This window comes from Scleropages formosus, chromosome 7 (assembly GCF_900964775.1).
Source record: "Scleropages formosus chromosome 7, fSclFor1.1, whole genome shotgun sequence".
In the NCBI taxonomy this organism is placed as follows: Eukaryota; Metazoa; Chordata; class Actinopteri; order Osteoglossiformes; family Osteoglossidae; genus Scleropages; species Scleropages formosus.
The window spans coordinates 15,027,508-15,053,950 of NC_041812.1; the positions used below are offsets into that span (position 1 = coordinate 15,027,508).

Here is a 26,443-nt window from a genome sequence, read left to right on the forward strand (position 1 = left end):
GCCTTGCGCTCAGTGATTCTGGGATAGGCTCTGGAGCCATGCAACCAAGATCAGGACAAGCAGTTAATGAAAATGGATGGATGGATGTTGCATAATGGGTATCAACTGACATGGTATCACATATGGATACATTAGTGACATCTGTGTACCATCACATTAAGCAATTACTACTATGCTTCTTTTTTTTTTTTTTTTTTTTTTTAACCTAGAATACAGTTGAAGGACAAAAATGAAAAAGAATAACAATGCAAGAAAACCACATTGGGCTCTGTTTTTCTATAACTACAAAAGTTCATCGGAAGTGCTACCTGTGGTGTTGATGTGAAAAGGCGACCTCTCACAAAGTCTTTTAAATGAATCGCGTATCCTCCTGGCTGCTGTAAACAAGACATTTGTTTCAGATCGCATTCTCCCCGAATTTACTAAAACCAGGACAACCGGACTTAAGGAGTTAAGTAATGCTGTCTGTAAAACTAGGGTCCTCAACAGCCTCTTGACTGTTTGCAGTCTTTTGGCCCAGCAGATCGCTGGACACCAGAATAGATTGACAGGCCCACCTAGGCACCACAGAACACTTACAGTAGGAGTTTTGCAGTAGTAGAATCAGGAACCATTATTAGCTGTTTGTTAGGTTTTTGTGTGTGTGTGTGTGTGTGTGTGTGTGTGTGTGTGTGTGTGTGTGCGCACTGACCTCCACGTAATTCACATCACCCCAGCCTTCCTCCAGATCAATACTGCTGACAAGCTACGCATCAATACGTTCCTTCCGGGCACATATGCCATCTGCACAAGTGATCTTCACACATGAGCGAACAACACCACACACAGGTGCCTCACACACAATCATCCACACATGCCGAGGACGCAGCGATACGCAGTATCTCTCTCTCAAGCATACGTGATCGAATACACACAAATGGACATGTACATATAAAAACATAAACATTATCATCTCATATCAAAAATGATTATCTCTGAGATATGCATAGTGTGTCAAAAACGCTCCCCACTAAGGACCACAAAGGCAGGAACTTGGAAATGCATGATGACAAATACAGTATGCATGGTCATATAAAATCGACAAAAAATACGCAGCATGTGTGAAACAGAATTTTGTTAACTAAGTCTATTCGTACACCCATTCCTCAAATGAAAGGGTCAGTTCACGTCATGAAATCACCCCGGATGAGAGGCCGCTGTCTCATAGACCCTGAACCATGGACATGGACCTCATCCCCCCGATACCTAGTTCAGTACCTCGTTCCTACCTTGCCCAGCTTTGACATTCACAGCCAGCGTTTGTGTATTTTACTGCATTCTACAACTGTCAGCTTTGTCTTCATATTTTTCAAGCCTGACATGCAGTCACCAAATTGAGTATTTGTGAACTACACAACAGTATTACAAGCAAAAACAATCAAAGGCACTAAAAATAAGTCATTTGTTTTTGCCGACGGTTTAATGTATTAACTTTGCTTTTATCAAGCTACCCTTCACCAGCTTACAGATAGCTTGAGAAGAGGTATAATAATACTTGAAACGGCACAAAAGTAGCAAAGAACGAGCACAGTTTTGGGTCCATAGGGGGGCTGGATTGGGTCAAAGCCTGGAAATAATAATTGTTATTATCAAAAGCAAGAATGGCACAAATTCGAATTTTCCCACAGTCTATGGAGTATCTCTTTCTTCTGGGATGGGGGTTGTTCTCGGTCCTCTTCCGTGGAGAAGTCTGCTGGCATGTGTTACCTCACAGATGTTTCAGCCTCCTTTTTACATTTCTTCTTTTTCTCGAAGTTGAGTCTTCCTTTCTCCTTTTTTTCCCCTGGCTTCTGCCAGGGCTGGACTTTTCTTCTGGGGATATTCAGCCTTGCCAGGGGCTTCTTCAGCCTCCACTTCTGCTCCCAGCTTCATCTCCATCTGCTTCCCATCCTCTTCACAGAGACTGAGCGCCCACAGGGCCTCTTCCACAGACATCCCTACTTCCAGACAGTGTCCGCATGAGAAGGCACACACTCCGGACAGAGATGGGCCAGATGCTCCTTGCTGCCGCAGATCTTGCAGCACTGGAGCCCCTGGCAATCCTTGTCAAAATGGCTTGTCTCCATTCAGTTCCTCTACTTCATATTTTTGCTGTCCACTACAATATGATACTCAGTGTTTACGTATTAAGTCAACTGGAAGGCGAAAAATGCGCATTTGAGCCTCGTAAATCAAAGAAGGGGCATTAAATGAAGTGCCTTATAAAGTGAACTTCTTATAACACAGCTGGTCACATATCAGGGTATGACTGTGCTTTCCTCTGAAAAGAGGTGGTGTTCCTAAAAGCTGACCTCGGTGGGTTGCATCCAGCTGCTGAAAAATTGCAGGCAACCAGCTTTCTCAGAGAGCTCAGTAGGATTTATGTCAACAACTTGAAATGTGGCTTTAAGTATTTAAATCCATGATTTTCCTCAGAGGTACATATTATATGTGACAGTCTGTGATATGATATGACATTCCACGGATATGGGACATTCGGTAGTGGTAGTGGTTAGGGATGATTGTTTGAAACCTCAAGGTTTCTCGGTTGATTCCTGCTCCTGCCACTGCAGTAGTGTCTTTAAGCAATGTTCTTACCGTTAACAGGTCCAGTTTAAATACCCTGCTATGTAAAAGAATAAACAGTTATATGTTGCTTTAGCAAAAGGCATCAGTTAAATGATGAATGAATACAAGTGCTACGTTTCATAAACACTGACTGAAGTGCTGAGACCATGTACTTTCACCCTAAACCAAAATGCTCCCACATCACTCAGTGCAGAGGAGAACCGTGACTGAAAGCTGACAGTGGACGATGAAACCCACAAAGGTCAGCCGACAGTCACTTGTTTGTAACGATTCCGAGGAAAAGAGGAGAGTAGGTTAAAACATTAAATGCAAAAAAATCTAAAGTAATGGCTAGAGGGTGAAAGCATAGAAGTACATTTCTTCATAAATGAACTTACATTTATTTATTTAGCAGATGCTTTTCTCCAAAGCAACTTCCAGTGAACTCTATGTAGTGTTATCAGCCCACACACCTTATTCACTTAAGACTCATCCATACACCAGTGGAACACACTCTCTCTGTGTCACTCACACACTATGGGGGAACAAGAACACCGTATCTTTGGACAGTGGGAGGAAACCAGAGCACCTGAGGAAACCCACACAGACACGGGGAGAACGTGCAGACTCCACACAGACTGAGCGGGGATCGAACCCACATCTTCTCGCACCACCCAGGCTCTGCGAGACAGCAGCGCCACTCGCTGTGCCACCCAACTTGACTAAAACCAAACACCAGTTTAGAAAAAACTACTCTGAAAAGCATAATTTCTGCAGAAATTTACTCAAGTAACAGAGTACATGTAACTATCTACCTGTACAACAGTAACTTATGATAACTACTTATCCTGATCTGAGTTGCGATGCTCCAGAGCCTATCCCAAAATCGCTGGCCGCAAGGCTGCGGGGGTACACCCTGGACAGTATACCAGTCCATCGCAGGATAGCTGCAAACACATGCATACACAGTCAAAACACTACAGGCAATTCAGTGTCCAATTGACCTGAACTACATATCTTTGAATATCTCTGTGATGGAACACTCCCCAGACCAGCTCTTCCAGATGCCCCAATTGCAACCCTGTATCGTGCTGGAGCCCGGACTCTACCTGCTCCACTGTAGCTTGCACACTCCACTTTCTTGCTGTTCTTGCCTTGATGTCTGCTCCCAAAACCCAGGATCACTCCAGACCCTGTAACGGCAGTACTTTCCTTCTCCGTGTCACTGTAAACTCCTTCTCTTAGCTCCTCAAAGGTGACAGATGTGTTACTCTGCTCATATGAGGCAATCCTACTCAAGATTTTAGGTATGGAAAGCCACTTGCAGAGGTGACAGCTTGTCTTCTTTTCAGTTGCTACAAGTGTCAGTATTAGCAATTCATAATCTGCACCAGAGAACTCTTGGCAGGATGCCATACTGATATACCCATGTTTCAAACTTGCCTGGAAATCCTGACTTATCCACTGCTACTAACCAGCCTCTAATTTTATGCAAGTTGCCTAGATCTCCACTGCATCTCTCACTATTAATTCACTTGCCTAAGCCCTTCACTGGCTTCTCCAGCACTGATGGAATCAGTGTATTCTGTATGCTAAAGCACAAATTTTTCAGTAGGCTTTACCTTCCTCAGCTCTGAACACCCGGACTTCAACAGCCTGAAACTCATCCAAGCCCTCAAGATAAACTTCTTCAGCCCCTTTCAAACCCCACCTGCATTCTGAGATAGATGATGTAGTCACTGTCAAGTCCTCCACAAAGGCTCTGATGGGTATTTGCCTGACAGCAGTCTTGATGCATAGACCTCCACACTTAACCCCTACTGACTTCACAGGCATGTTCACTACCAGCTTAAACAAATCTACATCCATAGTATAGCTCTTAATTACCCCCCTTTCCAGCCTGTGCAACTGAGATGTTATGTTTCCGGGTGAGGACCATGACCTCATATGTAGAAGTGCTGACACATTACCAGTTCTGCAAATTTTTTTTTTTCATATGTACCAGCAAAAATTTCAGTAATTAAAATATCAAATAGGTAATTACTCCAATCATGAAGGAATAAATACAAATTTAGTAAATGTCAAGGGCTTCAAAGTAATCATTCCTCAAGATACACCCATTCAAGTTGATGAGAATCTGAATTTATGTGAAGTTTCACTTAGTATTCCTACTTTGACTTACAATATGTTTTTAATCACAGTATATTTTCATAAAAATGTTCGGTATAAGAAGCCTAAGTCTAATAAGACTTTATATGATGACAAGGTTAGGCATGGTTTGTGGCTTTATGGTGTCAGAAAAGAAAGGAAAGAATCTCAACATCAATATCTGCTGTGCCATGCTGCTATGGAACATTACCAATTAAATACAATTACTAAAATAAAGGTAATGACTTTAAACACTTTCCGAGCACGCATATTTGTTCCCAGGGCATTTCACTCCAACCAATAATGTAAACCATGCCTACAGTTTAAAAGGAGTGGAATGGTGTGAATAAGTCCTACTGGAAAGAAATTCTGTGAAATTACTGCATTCAAACTAGCTACACACACAGCCGTTGAGACAACAGTCCAGCCTCACTTCAATATCTTGCTCAGATCAGCAGCACCTTTCTTTACTGCATGACCTACTAATTTACAAAAATAAAATATTTTCAAAAGCGACCAAAAGCAGACATCTTTACCTACACACACTCATATAAGAAGTGATGTGTTGTAAGGTTATAATACTAAAAAGTATTATAAAGTGGATCTTGGAGATGCAGATTATTAACCAGTGACAGAATCCATAAATAGGTCAAAGCAAGTGATCATAAGTCACATGTGACATCAGGTACTTTTACTAATAAATTTATTTTATAAAAAAATGCACTATGTGAATCACAATACTCCAGACTGGTCATATTGAGCTCTTATACCATTTATTGTACCCTACTTAAGTAGTTTTCATTTCTGTTAAAATTTTTTCTTTGTAACCACAAAGATTTAAAAAAAAAAAAAAAGTTTTGATGCGCTTATAAAACTTTAAATTTTAATGTCGTCAAACATGCAATAAAGAAAAGGTTATACACATTTACACAGATTCAATGACAAACTTTGTACAGAAAAAAAACCGCTTTCCTCAAAGTGCTACCCATATGCAGCCGAGTGCCAATAAGCATGAAAATTGCACTGGGATTTTCTGGAGTTTCTGATCTCCCTGCAGTCAGTGGGTTTTATTGTCATTCCTCACTCCTGAACCTCTGCAATTTTTCGCTTACGATAGTTGAGAACTAGGCTGGATGCCGTCAGGTGCGAGGCACGTCCTGTCTCCCAGCACTGGAAGCTGTTGAGCCCACTTTGCCCAGCCCGAAACAGTGCCTTCTCTAGGCAGTCCAGGCGCTCCACCAGTCCTGATGTGTCCTCGTTGAACGCATTCTGGGAGGAGTCCATGGTCCGCCGAAAGCGCCCAATGAAGGTCTACATGTTTTTCGGGATTGGTGTCAGGACAAGGTGCGGGGAGAAGAGCAGGCAGCCAGGGCATCATCCACACATGATCACATGTGTGACCACATCAGCAAATCAGACATCACACAGGAAAGAAAAAAAATACAAGGACATCTTTATTAAACTGAATTAGGCCAATGGTCATAGTAATGGAACTTAAACATATGACTTAAAGCGTTGTTTAATTAAAATTAAAAAAATTTAAAAAAAAAAAAAACACAGAAGGGGCCCTCCAGTACTCCTTACTTGCATAGCCTAAAATGATTCCGTTCAATCAACATTACCCAAATACAGAGCTGAACAAGACAATAAACTAAGTAAAGCTGATTGTGATAAAAGTAAATAGATAAAAGGCACATGAACGTGACATTTTAAAATGAAAACATTTCATTATCTGCAGAGATTAATCTTCATTTTTAGAGAAAATCCCAAAGCTGTTTTAGTCAGCTGAGAGCAATAGAGAGGGCAGGCAGAGGGCCCTCTCGTGGTCAATCAGGACAAGTGCAAAGGTTCATTATCCTGCCTGCTAAGCGAAGGACATGAAATACTCTGCCTAGAGCGCCTTTACTTTTGGATTATGTTGTTCAGGTCTTTCCAAACAAACACCATTATCATTCCATAGCATGGAATAGCTTGAAGTGGTGGAACAAAGCATGACAACTTTACACCAACGGTGACACAGCGAGTAGCGCTGTTGTCTCACGTTGCCTGGGTTGTGTGAGAGGATGTGGTTTTGATCCCTGCTTAGTCTGTGTAGAGTCTGCATGTTCTCCCTGTGTCTGTGTGGGTTTCCTCCCACAGTCCAAAAACATGCTGTTCAAGTAGACTGATGACTCTAAAACTTACCCATAGTATGTGTGTGTGTGAGTGACAGAGTGTTTCACTGATGTATAGAAAACTGATCCATTCTAAGTAGTGTATCTAGCAATGTAAACCACTTTTGGTGTGGGCTGATAACACTACATAAGTGTTCACTGGAAGTCACTTTGGAGAAAAGTGTATGTTAAATGAAGTAAAATAAGAAAACAAAAGAAAAAAAAAAAAAAAAAAAAAAAAAAATCACACCTACATTTAAGACGGCCTGAGCAATTTCCATGTTTTCTGGGCTGTCAAAGTGCAGGAGCTGAGATCCCAGGCCATAGTAGTAGGGTCCCATCTTGTGCAGGTCCACCACATTCGGGTCCGCACCAAAAACCGTGCGCCAGCCCTCACGATACACCTTTGGCAGCTCCACTGACAGCACACGCCTCTTCCGCTCATATAGGCCTTTGGCCAGCCAAAGAGGCATCTCCATCTTTGTGCCCTTTAAAAACACACAAACAGCAATGGAGACGTCTTCACCTTAATGTTATTTTACAGTGCACAAAGAACATCAGAAAAATACAAGGCTGCCAGTGCATTCTTTATTAAACGCTAAAGCCGATATCAACTGAAAATGTTGTGCCAGTTGAGGCTAGTAACCAGCAATGGCAAAAAAAAAGCTGATATTATCAGCATTACGGAGAAGTCGAATTTACAAGTAAAATATTTCAGTTATAAGAACAGACAATAAATCAATCCTTGGCATAACAAATTACATGTTCACTTTTACACAGTATTCTGTATTCCATCATTATTTCTGCAGACACATAGCATAACATAGTGGTTAGAGTTGCTGCCTTTGGACCCAAAGGTTGCAGGTTCAAGTCTCGCCTCCAGCTATAGTACTCTTCCCCTAAATTGCTCCAATAAAAATTACTCAGCTGTATGGGTAAAAAAACTGTAAGCAGCTTAACATTATATGCTGCTTTGGAAAAAAGTGTCAGCTAAATGAGTAAATGCACATCCTCTGTCTTGCCCATTTGCTGTGTACAGCCCAGCAAGGTTTCCGGAACAAAATACTCTGTAACTACACTACATATACTTCCCACAGTCTAGAGAGGGGATGTGATCAATAATCATAATGTGTGTCCACATATATAAGATGCAGGATTCACACACAATGGGTGACACTGAGCTTCAGAGGAGGCGCTGGCCAAACATCCACGTGTTCCTCCCAGAAAAAAAAAAAGAAAAAAGGTCGAGTGGACCTTAGCTCCCCTTGGACCCCCCCAGGTTTTTTTTCCCATCTTTATCACCCTGATCCATCCTTCCCCACCACGTACCAGTTACCCCACCCATGAGACATGGGAGTCGGATTTGCTGTCAGTCACTGTCGCGGACGGAAACGGCGCTCAAGTCAAGAGAGCAGCGCGGCGGACCGAACCGGACCGAACCGGAACGGAACCAGGTGCTCCTGACTGAGATCTCCGATAGGAGCCTTTTTTTGTTTTGTTTTGTTTTGTTTTGTTTTGTGAGTTACCCCGCTGAGAAACGGCACCTATCCCGTTCACGAGAAGCCAAAACGAAGCCGCGTTCAAATCAGATACACAACTCCCCATCTTTCGCTGTGTGTTACTGGGAGAACTACCGCGGTATGTGTCCGTTTATTGTTCTAGACTACAGCGAACATTTTTGATGCTTATTAAACGACTAAAACTATAAATAGGTTAATCAATAATGAATGCACGGGTGGAGAAAAGGCCTCACCTCTGGAATGTCCGGCGCCTCACTAGATTTCTCCAGGAACCCGAGGCGGGGGAAGGAGCTCTCCGTCCGACAAGGAAGGTTCTCCTGAGACAGCAAGATGTCGTCCAGAGACAGGAAATTCTCCTCTATTCCCACACCGGGGGGAACGGGAACATAGGCCTGCGTCTCCATTAGCAAGAAAATAACTATGAGCTGCGGCGACGGAATTTGGTATTCTTTCTGCGGACCCACTACTTCACGACGCTTCGGTTGCACTTGCAGCGCTGGATGCCTTGGCTTGGCGCGCGAATTGGAACCGGCGCTCGAGGTCCGCCTCAAGCTCCCAGACTCGATCAATCCAATGCAGAGCGGACGCTGTGTCACTGGGTAACGATCGCGACATGCTCACAGCAAGCGTCTGAAATGCATTTGATTTTGCTTTATGTGTATGGAAAACGCTTTTCTTCTTAATCGACCAACACCCGGGGAGGGATATTCGTTGGCTGAATGACTTTCCACTCCTGCTCGCCGACTATTCTGAGCGTGTAATAACGCTTAGCGGCTTTCTCTTTCGTTAAATTGTCACGTCTACTTTAACTCCCAGACCCGAACAATTGAAAGCAGAGCGAACGCTGTGTCACTGGGTGTCGCCGGTGACACCCTCGCAACACGCGTGTCTCAAATATGTACTGACGTGTGCATTTGGTAAAATCTGTGCTCTAAATCGACGTACACCCGTGAAAGGAACATTCGCTGGTTAAATGACTTTTCACTGCTGCAGAGAGACTTTCCTGATTATGTTATTGCACTGTCAGCGGTGTTTTTGATCCGTTTTTGTCAGTGATAAGCTTTAATCATGTCTTCTCAATAATTTAATAACTATTTATAATTTTAGTATTTTCGTATAATAGACAGCCAAAATAATATTACTTGCGTCAACCTAGACTTTCATGTGCTGTAAACATTTCTCGTTGTCACCTCCTTAGTATGTGATGGTTTATTATCGCTATCGCACACTGAGAAAACAAAATGTTTTAAAACTAAAACTTAATGTAAAATGAAGTGCCGACTTTAACGGGGAATCCTGTTGGTCAGGGTGTCTTTGGAACGCAGACGATCGTTGAAAATCACTGGACTGGAGAGTAGGTGCAGTATCTCGAACTGTGGAGCGTGAATTAACGGGCTCGGCCTTTAGAGGTCAGCGTTACTCCGCGTTTCCATTACTCTACTCGGGTTTCATAATTGACTCACTTTCCCTTCCATTATTTGTGTCACTGTCCCAAGTTCGGGAGTAACACTGGACAACGTGGGCATGCCGGCCGTGTTCTAGCAAGCCCGAGCACAGCTGTCCCTGAGCAATAAGCTAACATTTGCGGTCCTGCCCAGTGCCCGACAAGTTGTCACGCCTCTGGCATAACGATAACCCAGCGATAAAGGTGATTTTATAGAGAAGAGTGAAATGCGTAACAAAATGCAAAAGTTTACACGTTTTTTAAGTGTGTGATATTTAAAGAAAATACACTTTTAAACTCATGTCGTGTGCCTGATGGCAGATATTGGATCCAGATAGCAATACATTTCATTTACGCAAGAGGTAGGCATGATGATGTGAACCGTTCGAGCACTTAGAAGAGTCGATGTCTCCTCAGGTGTGTCCGAGACGTCCATCTCCGATGACAAATCTTGCTCTGTTTGGCAAAATGGGGTTGTTTTCGATGACAGGAAGCACGGAATTGAATGACAAAATCAATTATGTCAGCTCTTTGATTTGCAGGAATAACCGCCGGATAAATACATAATATTCTCTGATGACGCTGATGACAGGAAACATGAGATGAAACACAATGTACCCTGGAGCGCTCGCGCTTCTCCGAAGGCGTTTGTGTGTGCGCGCGCGCGCCTCGTGATGGAAACGCCAGGTCACATCGTCGTCCTCTGCCTCAGTCATCATGTCTACCTGCTTGATCTGCTCTGGGGGGCGGGGGGCGATGCAACAAATGCAACACGTCACTGGATGCCCATCTTATACATTTTCTTCAGCAACGGCCCAGTTCTGTGAACTTTTTTGCATTTGCAGCATTCTCTCCAGTGTCCCCGTCACACCGTCCCTACGCCGTTAATCCGCGTTTGCGCACAACGCGCCTCCATTGTCTTCTCGCGGCGCAGCCGACAGGAGCGGGAGCGGCGCGCGGCTACGCGCGAGCTGGGGAGCGGCGCGGACTGACCCGAATCTGCGCGGCGCGCGCGGGGAGCACGGTGAGCGCCGAGGGACGAGGGACGAGGCGCGAGGGGGGCCCCGCGGGCACTCGCTGTAGCGGCTCTCGCGGTGCGACCGACCGACCGACCGACCGACACCGACAGAAGAAGAAGAAGTACGAGAAGAATCGGCGTATGACAGCGGGAGAGACTGCGGACGAACGCGGCGCCCTGCTCCGCTCGCTCGCTCTCTGTGTTCGTTTCGCCTCTGATTTCGTTTTCGGCGCCCGCCCGCCGGTCCCGCGTCCCTCGGTCCCTTCTCGTCGTCCGGCGTCGATCATAAAGGACGTGCTGCGTCGCCCGAGCCGCCCGAGCCGCCTCGACCCCGCCGGCTCCACACCACAGTCTAGTCTGTTCGAGAGCCGCGGCTGCTCGCCTGTCCTGTCCTCAGTCCTGCACGCCACTCACGCCGGCTCCGTTCCACCGCGAATGTGAGCGGGAACACCCACCCAGCCAGCCGCTCATGCTCCGCTCGGGGAGATGGAGGTGCGTCGTTCCCGCTGTTGCCGCTGTTACTAGACACGGCCGCTCCGGTCACACCTGACCGCTCCCGTGTTTAGCGGACCTGGGGGGCTTTTGCGGAGCGCCGCACTCAGACAGGGCGCGTCGGGGCCGCCTGGCTCTTGCTCTTCCGGGAGCTCTCGGCTCGTAACACACTCGGCTTTGGCGAACCGCCCTCCTCTCTCCTCCTGTCCTGGGGGTGCTTCGCATGGGGGGCAAGCAGAGCACGGCGGGGCGGCCCCGGGGACCCTTTCCCGGCGTGTCCACGGATGACAGCGCGGTGCCGCCCTCGGCCCACTTCGGCCATTACCGCCCGGGCGGCGCTATGGGACTGCGGAGCCGCTCGGTGAGCTCCGTGGCGGGGATGGGCATCGACCACAGCGCAGCCGTGCCGTTCGGATTCTACACCGCCCGGGGCACGGGCGACTCGGACAGAGCCGGAGGGGGTTCGGGCTCGGATGCGGCTCACGGAAACGGTTTCCAGGAGAGCGGGGGCGGCCACCACACGGACGGCGTGCTGTACCTGGGATCCCGCGGCTCGCTGGCCGACACGCTGCCGCTGCACATCGCTCCGCGCTGGTTCAGCGCACACAGCGGTAAGTCGGTGCGCTCCGCACGCGGCAGCCGACGCCACACTCACTTCGCGTGACGAGGCACAAAGGGAGCGCAGAGAGTCAGAGTCGGAGCGCGCTCTGACCCGCGCAACCCAAATACGCGGCTCTGAGTCTGATGCGCAATGGGGGGAGGGGGTGTCCTCCCTCACGACAAGTGGATCCGATCTGCTGCTTTCCAGCGACAAGCCTCTTACCCTGGTTACCGTGTTACCATGCCTTCCTTAGACTTAGCCTTTATTGGCCCTGCTGCGTATATAATAGTGGACCTGGGCTGACAGCTGTCATCTGTCTCTTCATTCAGACTCAGTGGCCCTGTGCTGTGAGGCTGCGCCTCCCTGCTCAAATTCAGCTCGCAGGGCAACAGACGGGTCTTAACATCAGCGCCCGTTCCGCCCGTGCCCTCCCCCTCCTCCCCCTCCTCCTCCTCCCAGGGTTTGCTCTGCACCTTCACGTCTGAGGCCTGCCTCTGCTTCATCCTCAAGCCCAGTGCTCTGTTTGAAAACATGGAGCCTTTTCTAGAGGCTTCCTCTTTAAAATGGCTGTCCACGAGCTGAGCTACAGGTGCTTCTCCTGTGAGCATGAGCTGGGAGAGCGGAGGAGGAAGGTCGCTGTCAAAGCAACACGGTACCGCGGGCCGATGGGCGAGACGGGGCTTTGTGTGCGGCGAGGAGATGCGCGGCGGTGCCCTGGGATGGGCGCTGTGATCTGAGCCAGAGTGGGAGTGACGGTGTCTGGGGAGGAAAATGAATTTGGAGCAGGAGTGTTTGGTTGGAGGGCTGGGCTGAGCTGAGGTGTAGGGCAAGGGCAAGGGGCTCAGGCCGGAACTATGCTGCAAGGTGGCACTAAGGGCAGGAGCAAGAGACTAGAGAGATCCGTGGCTGGTGTTAAAGGGAAGGGTAAGGCCGGCGGTGGCCTCTCGCATCGATGGTATTTGATCGCGGGAGGAGGAACATCCCGACCGGAGGGTGCAACAGGCCTCCTGATTCCGGGGCCTAGCAGGGGGTCGGAGCTGCAGTTGGTAGAACCGAATCTATCAATCTGCACTGCCAGTAGCGTAGACCCTTGTCACATCAATGTCTGTTACTACAGTCACCCCCAACCTCATGGGGCTTAATGGGTTTCTAAGAAGCTACTTGTAATGCAAACTCGTAACTCGAAGATGTAATTACCATTAATTTCAACGGTAAAAAAAAAATATGTATGCATTCCCCAGAGTGACACCCATTTCTACTAAAATATCATCAAATCCCATTAAAATGAATACAAGCACACAGAAACCGCTTGTCCCAAGCAGGGTCACGGCAAGCCAGAGCCTATCCCGGCAACACAGGGCATAGGGCTGGAGGGGGAGGGGATACACCCAGGAAGGCACGCCAGTCCATCACAAGGCACCGCAAGCAGGGCTTGAACCCCAGACCCACCAGAGAGTAGGACCCAGTCAAACCCATTGCGCCACTGCACCCCCCCACCAACAAGACAGTTTCCCTTCATTAATTACTCTAATACTGCATGGCTGTTACCTGCTTTCATACCTATAACATACCTTATGCTTAAACGCTCACAAGTAAAATATACATACATACATACCATATACTCAGTAGTTATGTATTAATGTCACATAATCAGTTAAGCAGGTGGCAAAACGAAAGTGTGGGACAACTGTGCAGCTGGTTTTAGTTCCAGAAGGGAATGCTGTCTTACCCAACGGACAAGTCCTTAACCTGGATTGCTCCAGTCTAATAGCCGACTCTGTACATCGGTGAAATTCGAATCCACTTCGGATTGAAGCTTTAACTAAGTAAATAAAAGTAATAATGTGCACAGTGCTTACAGATTGCAGTTCTGGGCCCTGGCTGTGTTTGTACATCTTTCAGGAATGCTTGCGGTGTAGTGCAGGATGGAACGTGTACGTGCGGGTCCAACTGCAGAGTCCCGAAGCCTACAGGATTCCGGAATATAGGTCACTGCAAGACTGGCTGGTCTTTCTCTCTCTGTCTCTCTCTGTCTCTCTGCATCTCATTCTCTCTCCTTCTACAGCTTCTCTCTGTCTCCCCTCCTCTTGTTCCACCTCTTCCCCCACAAGCTGTGCATCTTTTTAACAGGCGTGCACAACAGGCGCATAGACATGCGCACGTACACACACACACACACGCACCATCTCACAAAGCTAGGGGGCTGCTGTTGCTGTGACAACCGCATTACTTGTTGCAGTTGCTTTCGAGATCCACGCTATCCACCCCCACATGCGCACATCTCCCCTCCAGCCCCAGAACATCCCTGCACACCAATGCAAGTATCTGTTTCACCTGCAGTGGCCTCCCTTACAGAAAGCCCCCCAGCCCACATCTTTCAGCACTCGCATGTATATGTGCAGTCCCTTACCCGACATACATCACACGATGCGTCCTCGGGCGGATTACACACCTCTTCTCTGCGTTATACAGAACCACCTCCGTGTACATTTACGTACAAGCTGGGGCAGGTGGGTTTGAGCAGATGATGCACGCAGAAGAAGGAAGGGAAAGGATGGAAGGATTTCCTGACTCTTACATACACTGTTTACCACCACAGTTTGCTGCATCCTAGCACTCCTGACTCACACTACCCTCAGAAGTCCCCTGAGAGCTTGGTACCTCCAAGTGTTTCACACAGGGAAACCCGAAGTGTTCCCGTCATAGATAGAATTTTTCGGACTACACATTTACGAATATTAGAGAGAAGCAACCATGGCTGAGTTTTCCGTCTTCCGTTGTCTTTAGTTTTCCGTGTTCTTCGCTCTCCCCCACCCACTTCTTTCTCTCTCTCTCTCCCAATTTGCTGTTTCCATGGGAACCGTTATTCCTTCTTGTCGGATGAAGTGCTGTTGGAGTTGAATTGAGTGGAAGGGGATGTACCATATATAGACACAGGTACTCGGTTCAGTCGGAGTGACCGGCAGTACTAAGCCCTGAGATTGTGCAGGCTTTGTGAAGGACAACCAGCAGTTGGCCCTGAGTTCCTGCAAGTGTCTTTAGACCTTGGTGAAGGTGTCTAGGCACAATCAGTTGCAGAAGATGTTGTTTTGTCTTTCTCATTTTGTAATGCATGGTAGTTTAAAAATCTGTTGTGCCGTGGTCACTAGTGTTTTCCTGTCTTGCTCTCACCTGAAGCAATATGTCAGAGATGCACTGTCAGCATGTTTTTTTCACTTTTTTGTGACACTTTCAATTAGACAAACTTGACATTATGGGGTTCATCAGTTTTTTCAGTATATTTATCCGCTTATGTAACTGTATTTTTCTTTAAGCAGCACAAGTCAGGTGACCTCGAATAAGGATATATTGGGAAGGCCCTTCTTGAACATTAACCCCTCGCTGTGGTCACAGAGAAGGTCCTCGAACAGTGTGCCTCGCCCAGGACTTAACATCTCACCTTCATCGAGCAGCAGTAGGGACGCAAAGTTTCAAATATCTGTACAGAAAGTCACATGCGCACACAGGTTTAGAGAGAGATGGGTAGATACACACTCAAAAAGAGGCATCAACCCAATACGTATATAAAAAGAAGTACGAAAAAAATGTGCAGAGTCGCAAAGAAACTGAGAAAAAGAGACATACCAGTTTAAAGATGTACGTACAATACATAGACACACTGGTACTCAGACGCAGGCTTCTGTTGCATAATAAGTGTAATCTCTTCCTGAAAACATGTCTGTAAAGTGAATTCTTGTAAACCAAACTCTTTTTAATTGCAATGGCAAAAATGAATAATATTTTCCTGAGCCACAAAATGTTCCGTGTTTTCAGAAAAAACGTGCAAGTTTCCTGCGTAAACCAAGTCCACAATATTAGAACTACTCTGCACAGCTTTAATTGCAGGCTTAAGACCTATATGTTTAAAATTGCTCATACGTAACACATATGCATACTCAGTTTTTTGTATTCCCTTCCTCATTTTCCTTTCTGAATATTACTAACCTTTTCTCTTTTGATTTTGTTGTTTTATTGTTTTTCTTGGGCGGCTCTGTGCCATGGAGTTTACATATTCTCCCCATGTTTGCATGGGTTTCGTCCCACAGTTCAAAGACATGAATGTGGTAAACTGTTGACGCTAAATTATTCTTTATGTGCGCATGTATGAGTGAATGTGTGTGTGTGAGATTTACCTGCGGTGGACTGCTGTGCAATCCAAAGTGTACCCTGCCCCATGCATTGTGCTTCTGGCATAAACTTTGCACCACAGCAACACTACAGTAGACAACTTACTCATAATAGATGGGTTTTCACTTTGCCCTAGTTGGATAAGCAGTGATTTACAATGGAGTCAGGAAAGGTGGCATTTTATCTCATTGCTGTATGTGCATAAATTGTGACTGTTCTGCTTTTAACTGATCGCATCTAGAGTAAATTTTCATTTGTTTGACTGCTTATGGTATGCACTCTTTATTGTCATTAATAGACAATGAAGAGGCACAGCTGGCAGCGTAGTGGTAAGAGCTACTGCTTTTCGACCCAAAGCTCGCAGGTTTGATTCTCACCTCTGGCTGTAGTACCCTTGAGAATGGTATTTACCCTGAATTGCTCCAGTAAAATAATACCCAGCTCTATAAATGGGTAAACAATCATCTTAACATTGCAAGTGACTTTAAAGAAAAGCATAAGCTAAATTAATAAATGTAGACAGAAACAGCACATAGCATAGCAAATAGAATATAGGTGTAGGAAGGTAGAATATGTGCTGTCAAGTCAAATTCTGTTTTCTTGGTAAGGGAGGGAACAGAAGTGGTTTATCATTGCATCCTTTCAGCATATCTGTGAATTGTGAACACTGGGAGAACATGCATACTCTACAGTATGAACACACAATTCAGGCACTACAAGGATTTATCTTTTAATAAAAGATAAAATATGTATTCCCACTGTGCCCTTGTATTATGAACGTTTGAGTTACACATTTTTGAAGATGCAAACATTTTCTATTTATTTATTTTTAAGCGTACTTTATTGCAGGGTGGCACGATGGTGCAGCAGGTTGCACAGCTGCCACAGCACAAAAACACGTACTTCACTTGACCGCAGGTGACCTGAACACTCTAACATGTCTGAATTGTGTTACTGTGTGTGTGTGTGAATGTGTGTGCAGATGGCTACACTGTTATAGACTGGCATCCTGTTCAGGGTTTAGCCCTTCTAGCCTTGTGCTCAATGATTCTGGCATAGGCTCTGGACCACCATGACCGTTATAGACAAGCTGTTCTGGAAAGTGAGTGTATTTTCTTGTCTATTTTCAGGAATTTGTCTGCTGAGGTGCAAATATTACATGCATTTCTGCATCTTGATGTTAGTCAGTAGTAAAGAGCAACCAAACAGAATGTGGGACTGCCTCAGTTCAACTTATTTCCAGTGTTCATGGCTCCTGGATGGTGCTTGTGAATGTCGGCGATCCGTAACAACACAGCAAACTCTGCATATGTTTATAGAATAAAACAGTCAAAACTTGGCATTAAATGTGAGTTTTTTCAGTTACAGTATTTAAAATTAGTTTTTAATTTAATGTGGCTTGAAGTTAACTTATTTGAACATTTTTATTTTTTTTTTTGTATTTTGTTTTTTATAGCTACTGTATATCTGCCACTTTGACAAGATCAAACTAGTGAATAAATCAAGGTATACTTTTTTGTATCGATAAGCCAAACTGGATGCAGCAAGATGCTGATAAATGTGGTGCATGTTGCTTTAAGTTAATAAAAGATAATAAAAGTCCTGCAATAGAGTTGCATCCCACCCATGGTGTTCCCTGCCTCATGCTCAATGTTCCTAGCTTAGGGTGTGGAATGCAGTGACCCTGCCTAGGATGAAAGGTTGATTGAATCAATAAAGTGTTGCAGTGGATTTGTCATTCGTTATAACTTCATTTGAGGATTTATTTACAGAATCTAGTCCGTGAATAAATTGAGGGATGTCTGTATTGGTAAGATTTTGATTGTCATGTAGCAGCTGGATTTACAAACAGACTTCCGGTCCCAGTTGTCTTTGTAATTTGAGGATGTAGTGTCTTTTTCCCCCCCCCCACGAATATTTCATATACAGTGCCGTGAAAAAGTATTTGCCCCCTCCCTGTTTTTTTTTTTTTTTTGCGCATATTTCTCACAGTTCAATGATTGAGATCTCTCACCCACACATCATCTGAACCGCTTGTCCCATATAGGGGGAGCCGGAGCCTAACCCGGCAACACAGGGCGTAAGGCTGGAGGGGGCACACCCAGGACGGGACGCCTGTCGCAAGGTACCCCCAGCGGGACTTGAACCCCAGACCTATGAGAGAGCAGGACCCGGTCCAACCCACTGCGCCACCACACCCCCTTGAGATCAAACAAATTTTTAATATTACACAAAAGATAATCCGAGTAAATACAAAATGCAGTTTTTAAATGATTTCATTTATTAAGGGGAAAAAAGCTGTCCAAACCTACCTGGCTCTATGTGAAAAAGTAATTGCCCCCAACCCTAATAACTGGTTGTACCACCCTTGGCGGCAACAACTGCAATCAAGTGTTTGCAATAACTGGCAATGAGTCTTTCACATCGCTGTGGAGGAATTTTGGCCCACTCTTCTTTGCAGAGTTGTTTTAATTCAGCCACATCGGAGGGTTTTCGAGCACGAACGGCCTGCTTAAGGTCATGCCACAGCATCTCAAGCGGATTTAAGTCCGGACTTTGACTAGGCCACTCCAGAACCTTAATTTTGTTTTTTTGAGCCATTCAGAGGTGGACTTGGTGGTGTGTTTCGGATTGTCCTGCTGCATAACCCAAGTGCGCTTGAGGTCACGAACTGATGGCCGGACATTCTCCTTCAGGATTTTCTGGTAGAGCACATAATTCATGGTTCCATCCATTACGGCAAGTCGTCCAGGTCCTGAAGCTGCAAAGCAGCCCCAGACCATCACACTACCACCACCATGTTTGACTGTTGGTATAATGTTCTTTTTATGAAATGCTGTGTTAGTTTTATGCCAGATGTAACGGGACGCACACCTTCCAAAAAGTTCAGCTTTTGTCTCATCAGTCCATAGGATATTTGCCCAAAAGTCTTGAGGATAAGCAAGATGTTTTTTGGCAAATGTGAGACGAGCCTTTGTGTTCTTTTTGGTCAGCAGTGACTTTCGCCTTGAAACTCTCTCATGGATTCCATTTTTTCCCAGTCTCTTTCTTATTGTTGACTCATGAACACTCACCTTAAGTGAGGCCTAAAGTTCTTTAGATGTTGTTCTGGGTTCTTTTATGAGCTCCTGGATGAGTCATCGTTGCGCTCTTGGAATAATTTTGGTAGGCCAGCCACTCCTGGGACGCTTCACCACTGTTCCAAGTTTTCTCCATTTGTGGATAATGGCTCTCACTGTGGTTTGCTGGAGTCCCAAAACCTTAGAAATGGCTTTGTAACCCTTTCTAGACTGATACATGTCAATTACTTTGTTTCTCATCAGTTCTTGAATTTCTTTAAAACGCAGCATGATGTGTTGCTTTTTGAGGTCTTTTAGCATGCTTCACTTTGTCAGACAGGTTCTGTTTAAGTGATTTCTTGATTCAACAAGCCTGGCAGTAATCAGGCCTGGGTGTGGCAAGTGAAATTTAACTCAGCTTTCCAAAAAATGTGGTTAATCACAGTTCATTCATGATTTAACAAGGGGGGGACAGTTACTTTTTCACATAGGGCCAGGTAGGTTTGGACAGCTTTTTTTCCCCCTTAATAAATGAAATCATCATTTAAAAACTGCATTTCGTATTTACTCGGGTTATCTTTGTGTAATATTAAAATTTGTTTGATGATCTCAATCATTTAACTGTGACAAATATGCAAAAAAATAAAAAAAATCAGGGAGGGGGGAAACACTTTTTCACGGCACTGTATGTGTTTTATCTGATTTGTTTAATCCCTTGTGTGATTTCAGTAGCAAAATGGATTGAAGTAAACTTGCTGGGCTTTATGTGGTTCACGGAGACAGATATACACTTGTGAGAACGGTGAGAAGTAGACCCTCCATTGGAACTTTGCTCTTTCCATCCACTGAACTGTAGATGCATCCCAAACACAAATGGACTAGAGCATCTTAGTACACTGGCAACTCCTCTGTGTCTAGCAAACCATAGCAGTGGGCAACATCCTAGCTTTGACATGGCACAGTTGAGGACTGCCAAAATCAAGGGCAATGTTTAGAGTGGAGCGCTGAGAAAAGTACTCGTACGCTTATGTTCACACATACGATGCATGTCCTTAAGGACATTTGTCAGGCTGTTGAATAAAATCTGGAAACAATGTTGGGCTCCTTATGTGGCTGCCCTGTTTCTTCCTTCCCTGTCTCTTTGTCCCAGGCAACTGACTTATCATAAGCCATCTAGCAATGTGATTTCTGCAGTCATATGCCTCAAACACACAAAAGTTGTTTTAAAAGCAGTGACCCATGGCAAAGTAACAGTGTTCAGAAAGAAGTTAGGCACATACTTGTACACACAAACACCAGGCTTGTATCCCAGGAAACAGAAGTGCACAACACATGTAGCAGTGCTTCTTCGTGTAGAATAATTTAATCAAATTAACCTAATTTTCAGATGTTCTCAGATTATTTCCTCTCTGTAGATCTTTTGGTGCCGACTGGATATCCAAGATAAATTGAAAAATACGAATCTTTTAGGGAAAGAAGTTATTTTAATTTTTTTTCCAGTTATCCTACTGGAAGGGGGAAAAAAAAAACCCCACAAACAATATTTTAAAATATTTTACGCTTTGTAGCAGGTAAGGCAGTAGTAGAGAAAATGTACTTACCCAATTAAAATCTCAGGAGGTAACCTTTGGAAAGAGACATTACTACTTCGTCAGTGGTGCAGGTGGGAACAAATGTTTTATGTAAATATAGCAGCTATTTATAGTAACTTGCCATAGACAGGTGCATCTTTTCACCGATGAAAGTAAAGACATACAGTATGCAATTAAGTTCATCATTAAATACAAAATACTGCATAGAAATGACACTTATATGCATCTTTTGATACCCTGTTGGGATGCTCTAGGGAATATTTCCCCATACTCCCAAACAATGTGTTATTTTTAAATTATTAGTATGACCTTACAGAATTCTGATTAGACTAGTATGATATGGGTTTTACGTACCTCTTTTTATTAATTGCTACAGGTTTTGCTGAAGAACCAGAATAAGTACATTACTGTGGTCTGAGTGTTGCCAAGGGAGAGAATAAAAAAAAAAAAAAACATTGAGAAAGTAGTGACAAATAGGGTTTGGTATTCATGATCTCATATAGAGATGTTGCATCTGAGACATACTGCTTCTGTAGGTCGTCTTGATATTTTGAAACAGGCTCCAGATTGCAGAGCTATTAGAACAATGTAGAAGGGATCAATAGAAAAAGTTTCCACAGTCATAAAGTGTGGCAGGCATGTGGAAACTGGATCTTAGACTTTGCAGAAAAAAAATAAACCTGTGGCTTGCATCACCACCCTGGCCGTTTATTTTAATTGTCAAATTAGCCTGACAGTGATGTGTGTGCAGCAGTGATGGCTGGTGTGTTGCAGTTCCATTTAGTGTGAAGTCCAAAGTCGTTCAGATGTGAAATGGTCGAAAGCAATTTGCAGTTAGAGTAGCAGATAACAGGGGGCCGCAGTGGTGCAGTGGGTTGGACCGAGTCCTGCTCTCCGGTGGGTCTGGGGTTCGAGTCCTGCTTGGGGTGCCTTGCGATGGATTGGTGCCCCTTCCTGGGTGTGTCCCCTCCCCCTCCGGCCTTGTGCCCTGTGTTGCCAGGTTAGGCTCTGGCTCACCGCGACCCTGCTTGGGGCAAGTGGCTTCAGATGATGTGTGTGTAGGTTGTACTTGAAGGAACCGTGAAGGTGAAATCCTGCTTCTGATACCAAAGAGTGCCTCCAGTCAGGCATTACACATCTCTGAAGGCCTCTCGATGACAGCCAGCAACGAGCGGAGCCGCTGCATACACAACATACCCGAATGTGTTCGGGGTGCCAGTTGTAGGCCATGAGCGCTGCAGTGGCTGGGCAAGCCATTGCTGGAATGCGATTCGTGTTTTTGAACGTGCCGTCAGTCTGCATCACTAGTTTCATAGTAACTCTTGTATTGGTTTACTTTCGCTCCTAACCAAAATATTAAAATGAAATGTGTATATCTATACTGCTGATATTTACATTACTCTACAAATGTAATCTGTAGAGGTGTTTTTAAGGAAAAGGAGACCTCTTAAAAGGTCCATCCTGAGGCTTGAGCAGATATCGTTCCGGTTACTCGCCCGTATTCTTCACTGGCATTCTACTTTACGCACAACTTAGAATGCAAAACACAGATTGCGATCCGGCATTTTAATACCGGATCGCAATCTGTGTTTCACATTCTAACTTTTATTGAAATCAACCCTGTTCAGTGACTGCAATGCCACAGTTCCCTCGAGCTGTCATTTTGTGTTTGTACTAGCTGTTCCCTAACCACACTGCACTTTACCATACAGCCTGCACAGAGGTTCGCAGTACAGGTTCCTCACGGTGAGGTTAATTGCTTCGGTGAAATAATCCCAGCGTAGACAAATTCTCATTCTCAGCAGTTCAAATTAGCATTATTTCTTATGGGGATGAAAAATAACTTAAAAGAACACAGCTGGAACCAGAAATCTGTTCATATACACATTTGTTCATGACTCCAAAGTCACTTCTTCTACTAAATCAAAATCAGTAAAAGTTATGTACATGAATGAAACTGTTATCCCACATGGAAAATCACTTTGGTTGAAGCAGCATACAATTTACAATGTCCCTCCATTGATTAAAAGGTTAGGTTCTGTAAATGTCTTGAATTTAATTTGAATCTTAACCCTTTACATGCTACTTCTACATTGTGTGTAAATGTTTGTGTACCTTTTTAAAAAAAAAAAAAAAATGTAGGACGGTGATGAGGATTAGTCTATCCTGAGTTTTATGCACCGACTCGAGGGATGAACATCGGTGCATCAAGTGGAAAGTAACAAACGAGGTTTACTTAAGAATCACACGTCTGCAGCCATGTCTCTTTCTCTTAATGTAATGCATAAATTGTATTTTTGCTGAGATGTACGTCGCTTTTGGAGAAAAGTGTCTGCTAAATGAATAAATTTAATTGAATTTATCTTGAAAAAAAAAATCACGGAAGGTACTTGTAACAATTTTATTAACTTCAACGTATGTGAAAACTGTAATTAAAACATAGTTTAAAATAACTTTTGACACCAAAACACGTCCACTTCAAAGGCTGACCAGGAGTGGGGTGGTCACGACTGCACTTTCTGCCTTTGTTCTGAAAATCCGTTTTTACAACACTCGCCACGTTCCACCGAAACCAAACAAACAGGAAAACTGTGGCTCATCAACCTCAACAGAAAGAAAACATGACTCTGCAACAGCGCCACGGACCGAGCCCTGTCCCTTGACAAGGAGTAACGTTAATCCCTACGCATCCACCGAACAATTGCGGCGTGTTCCCCCCCAGAGTCCCGGCTCTCTCCAAAAAAGCGTCGCTGAGCCAAGCAGCCGCACCTGGTGCTCTTTTCTCACAGGCCGCACGAGGGTGTGGGCACGGCCGGCTCCAGCTTGCCACATGCCTTAAGTCCATAGATGTTAGCGTGATGCCAACTCTTGTTTGAGTCATGACATGAGCATGTTCTGTGTTTTTTTTTTTTTTTATCTTGTTACTGAACGCCAGTATAGACATGAACTGTGAATTCTCTGGGAGTCTCGAAATCCTAACGTGTTTGCATTTGACTGCCGAGTGACGCCTGGGTGCGGAAAGGTGCTTTCAGCCCGCGAGACAGAAATGTCGGAAAATAGAACGAGGAAAGACATGCGTTTAAAAAAAATAAATGAACTGAAAATGTTCATATTTTCAACACGAATAACTCCAGCGTTTAACGCGGCACCAGTGTGCGGCGTTCCCAGTTTCAGGCAGAGAGCTGCTACGTGATGGGGTAGCCCAAGGCGGGCCCATACGTTGCTTTTCGTACTCGGAGAAATCATGCCGCTAGCGAGCGCATGTGGCATGGCCTGGCAAGCTTACCGAAATTAACTTTAACAGTGCATCGAATGCCGAGCCAGTCAGGCTGTTGCTACAGGTCTTTAAGGAAAGTTCTAGTTATTCAAGGTTGCACACTTGAGCTCGTCTTCCAATACTGAGACATATTTGCATTCCTCACTTCCTTCATCTCAACTTCATCCAGGTGAATCCTTAGCAGGGCAACAGAATTTCAACACGCAGTTACTAATATGTATATATTCTCCTTTAGCTGACACACTCACACACTGTCTGAAACCGCTTGTCCCGGAGGAGGAGGGGACACACCCAGGATGGGACGCCAGTCCATCGCAAGGCACCCCAAGCAGGACTCGAACCCCGGACCCACCAGAGAGCAGGTCCCAGCCAAACCCACTGTGCCACTGTGCCACCGCGCCCCTCCACTGACACTTTCCTCCAAAGCGACTTACAGTGTTAAGCTGCCTACCATGATTTACCCTTTTATACAGCTGGGTCGTTTTTCTTTACTGGAGCAAATCAGAGTAAGTACTTTGCTCAAGCGTACTACACCAGTAGGTGGGATTCAAACCTGTGACCTTAACATTCAAAGGTGGCATATGCCACCTGCTGCCAATCAAACCACCCACCTCAATTCCAGGTATTTCATGTCTCTGTGAAGGTAATGTGATGGATGGGTGAACACATGCAAGAATACTAACAGGACTAAACCTTGGTAATACCTGATGTAGAAACCCCTCATCATTCTTGAAAGTGTATGTATATGTGTCCACACGATGTTTTCTTGAAACTTCTATAGTACAAGTCCACGTCCTGTGTTGGTCATGTGTTACAAAGATGGTATGCAACCGACTTCTTTTCATTCTTAGCATTGGAATACCAACCAACCAACCAACCAACCAACGTCAACAACCACTTGTCCCGAGCGGGGCTGCTGCGAGCTGGATCCGTACCCCGCAACGCAGGGCGCAAGGCTGAGGGGGGGAGGACACACCCAGAACGAGATGCCAGTCCATCGCAAGTTCGAGTTGTTGTAATTGTCATTCCTCTATATAGGCAAGGCACCCCAAGCAGAGCTTGAACCCCAGACCCACCACACAGCAGGCAGTGGAACACTGGAATAAACTAGCCCAAATCATCTACTCATCATCATGTCTGGTGGATGGTACGAGGTTCTTTCGAGGATATGCAGTATTTAGCTTTTGCCAAGCATGGCATTGTGCATTACGGCCACATGACTTCATTTTGGTCTCATTTGTCCAGAGGCCAGCATCCTAGAGGCCTTAAAGTTTCAGTCAGGTGCAATATGGCCAACATAAGGCATGCTGCATTTCTCTCATTGGTATGAAGGAATCCGTCTCTATCTCTGTGGATTTTGCACATTCTCCTGGTGTTCATGTGGGTTTCTTATATGTGCTCTGCTTTTCTCCCATAGTCCAAATACATATGTTTCAGGTGGATTGGTGACTCCTAATTATATATATATATATATATATATATATATATATATATAGGTGTGTGTGTGTGTGTGTGTGTGTGTGTGTGTAAATGAGTGTGATCACTGGGCATTGGAATACGGTGTGTTTTTACTTTGCACTCTGTGCTTCTGCTATACACTCTGACCCTGTATTGGACAAGCAGTTATTTATGATGGATGGATGGATGGATGGATGGATGGCAGGCATCCTGCATCTGCAGCCCCAAATCTTCATTCGTCAAGCAAAATATTTCTCAAGGGCCCCCCGTGAGGAGAGAGCATTGTGCCAGGGTGCCTGGAAAGCATTCAGTGCTGTAGATGACAAGTGCTGATGCAGCAAACATTGTCGGTGTCCTCATTCTCACAGATCAGCTGCGGTTTCTAATGCAGTCTTGCTCATGTGCTGAGGGTGGTTTAGGGGAGGTCTTCACCCAAACAACAGGGTACTCTTGTTAGTGTTGTCCCTTCCTTATCCCAGGGATCTGGTAAAAATTCTGTTTGTGTTGCATGCAATTTGATGAATGCAAAATGCCTCTGTGCGAGTTGTGTTTGACCTCCTAAAGCGTTCCTGTGTATCTCCCTTCCGCGTCTCTCTCCTTTGGCTTCCTGCATCTGCCCACATCCAGTTCAAGACTCTACCAGACCTGATCACTCATTATTCCCCAGCCAGGCTACTGTGTTCCTCCACCTCTGGGTGCTTGCTGGTCCCACGCACAAGAGGTCCAAAACCAAAAGCCCGGAGGTTTTCAGTTCTGGAATGATGGAATGATCTCCCTCTGTAACTCAGAACTGCTGAGTCCCTCTCAACATTCAAGAAGGGTCTCAAAACACTTCTCTTTCAGACCCACTTCTCTCCACATCTCCTATCTTTTCTATTAATTCACATTATATCATTCATAAACACCTTTGTATTCCCTATCAACTCTG

The 26,443-nt window shown here is 45.1% G+C and overlaps 2 protein-coding genes across 4 annotated transcripts in view; one reads left to right on the forward strand and one right to left on the reverse strand.

The window, feature by feature from the left end:
- Positions 1-5,600: 5,600 nt before the first annotated feature.
- On the reverse strand, positions 5,601-9,403 carry gins3 (GINS complex subunit 3). Its single transcript, XM_018739306.2, has 3 exons — positions 8,641-9,403; positions 7,142-7,375; positions 5,601-6,045 (listed from the first exon to the last, which is right to left on the reverse strand). Exons 1-3 carry the CDS (start codon positions 8,809-8,811, stop codon positions 5,815-5,817), a joined length of 636 nt encoding a protein of 211 aa, XP_018594822.2. The 5' UTR covers positions 8,812-9,403; the 3' UTR covers positions 5,601-5,814.
- A 1,868-nt stretch (positions 9,404-11,271) lies between these two features.
- Positions 11,272-26,443, forward strand: part of znrf1 (zinc and ring finger 1) — a 31,774-nt gene continuing 16,602 nt past the window's right edge. For all 3 annotated transcript variants that reach the window (XM_029253370.1, XM_029253369.1, XM_029253368.1), the window contains exon 1: positions 11,272-11,972. In XM_029253370.1, the coding sequence (XP_029109203.1) occupies positions 11,585-11,972 (388 nt within the window). In that variant the 5' untranslated portion in view covers positions 11,272-11,584. The remainder of the gene's footprint in view (positions 11,973-26,443) is intronic.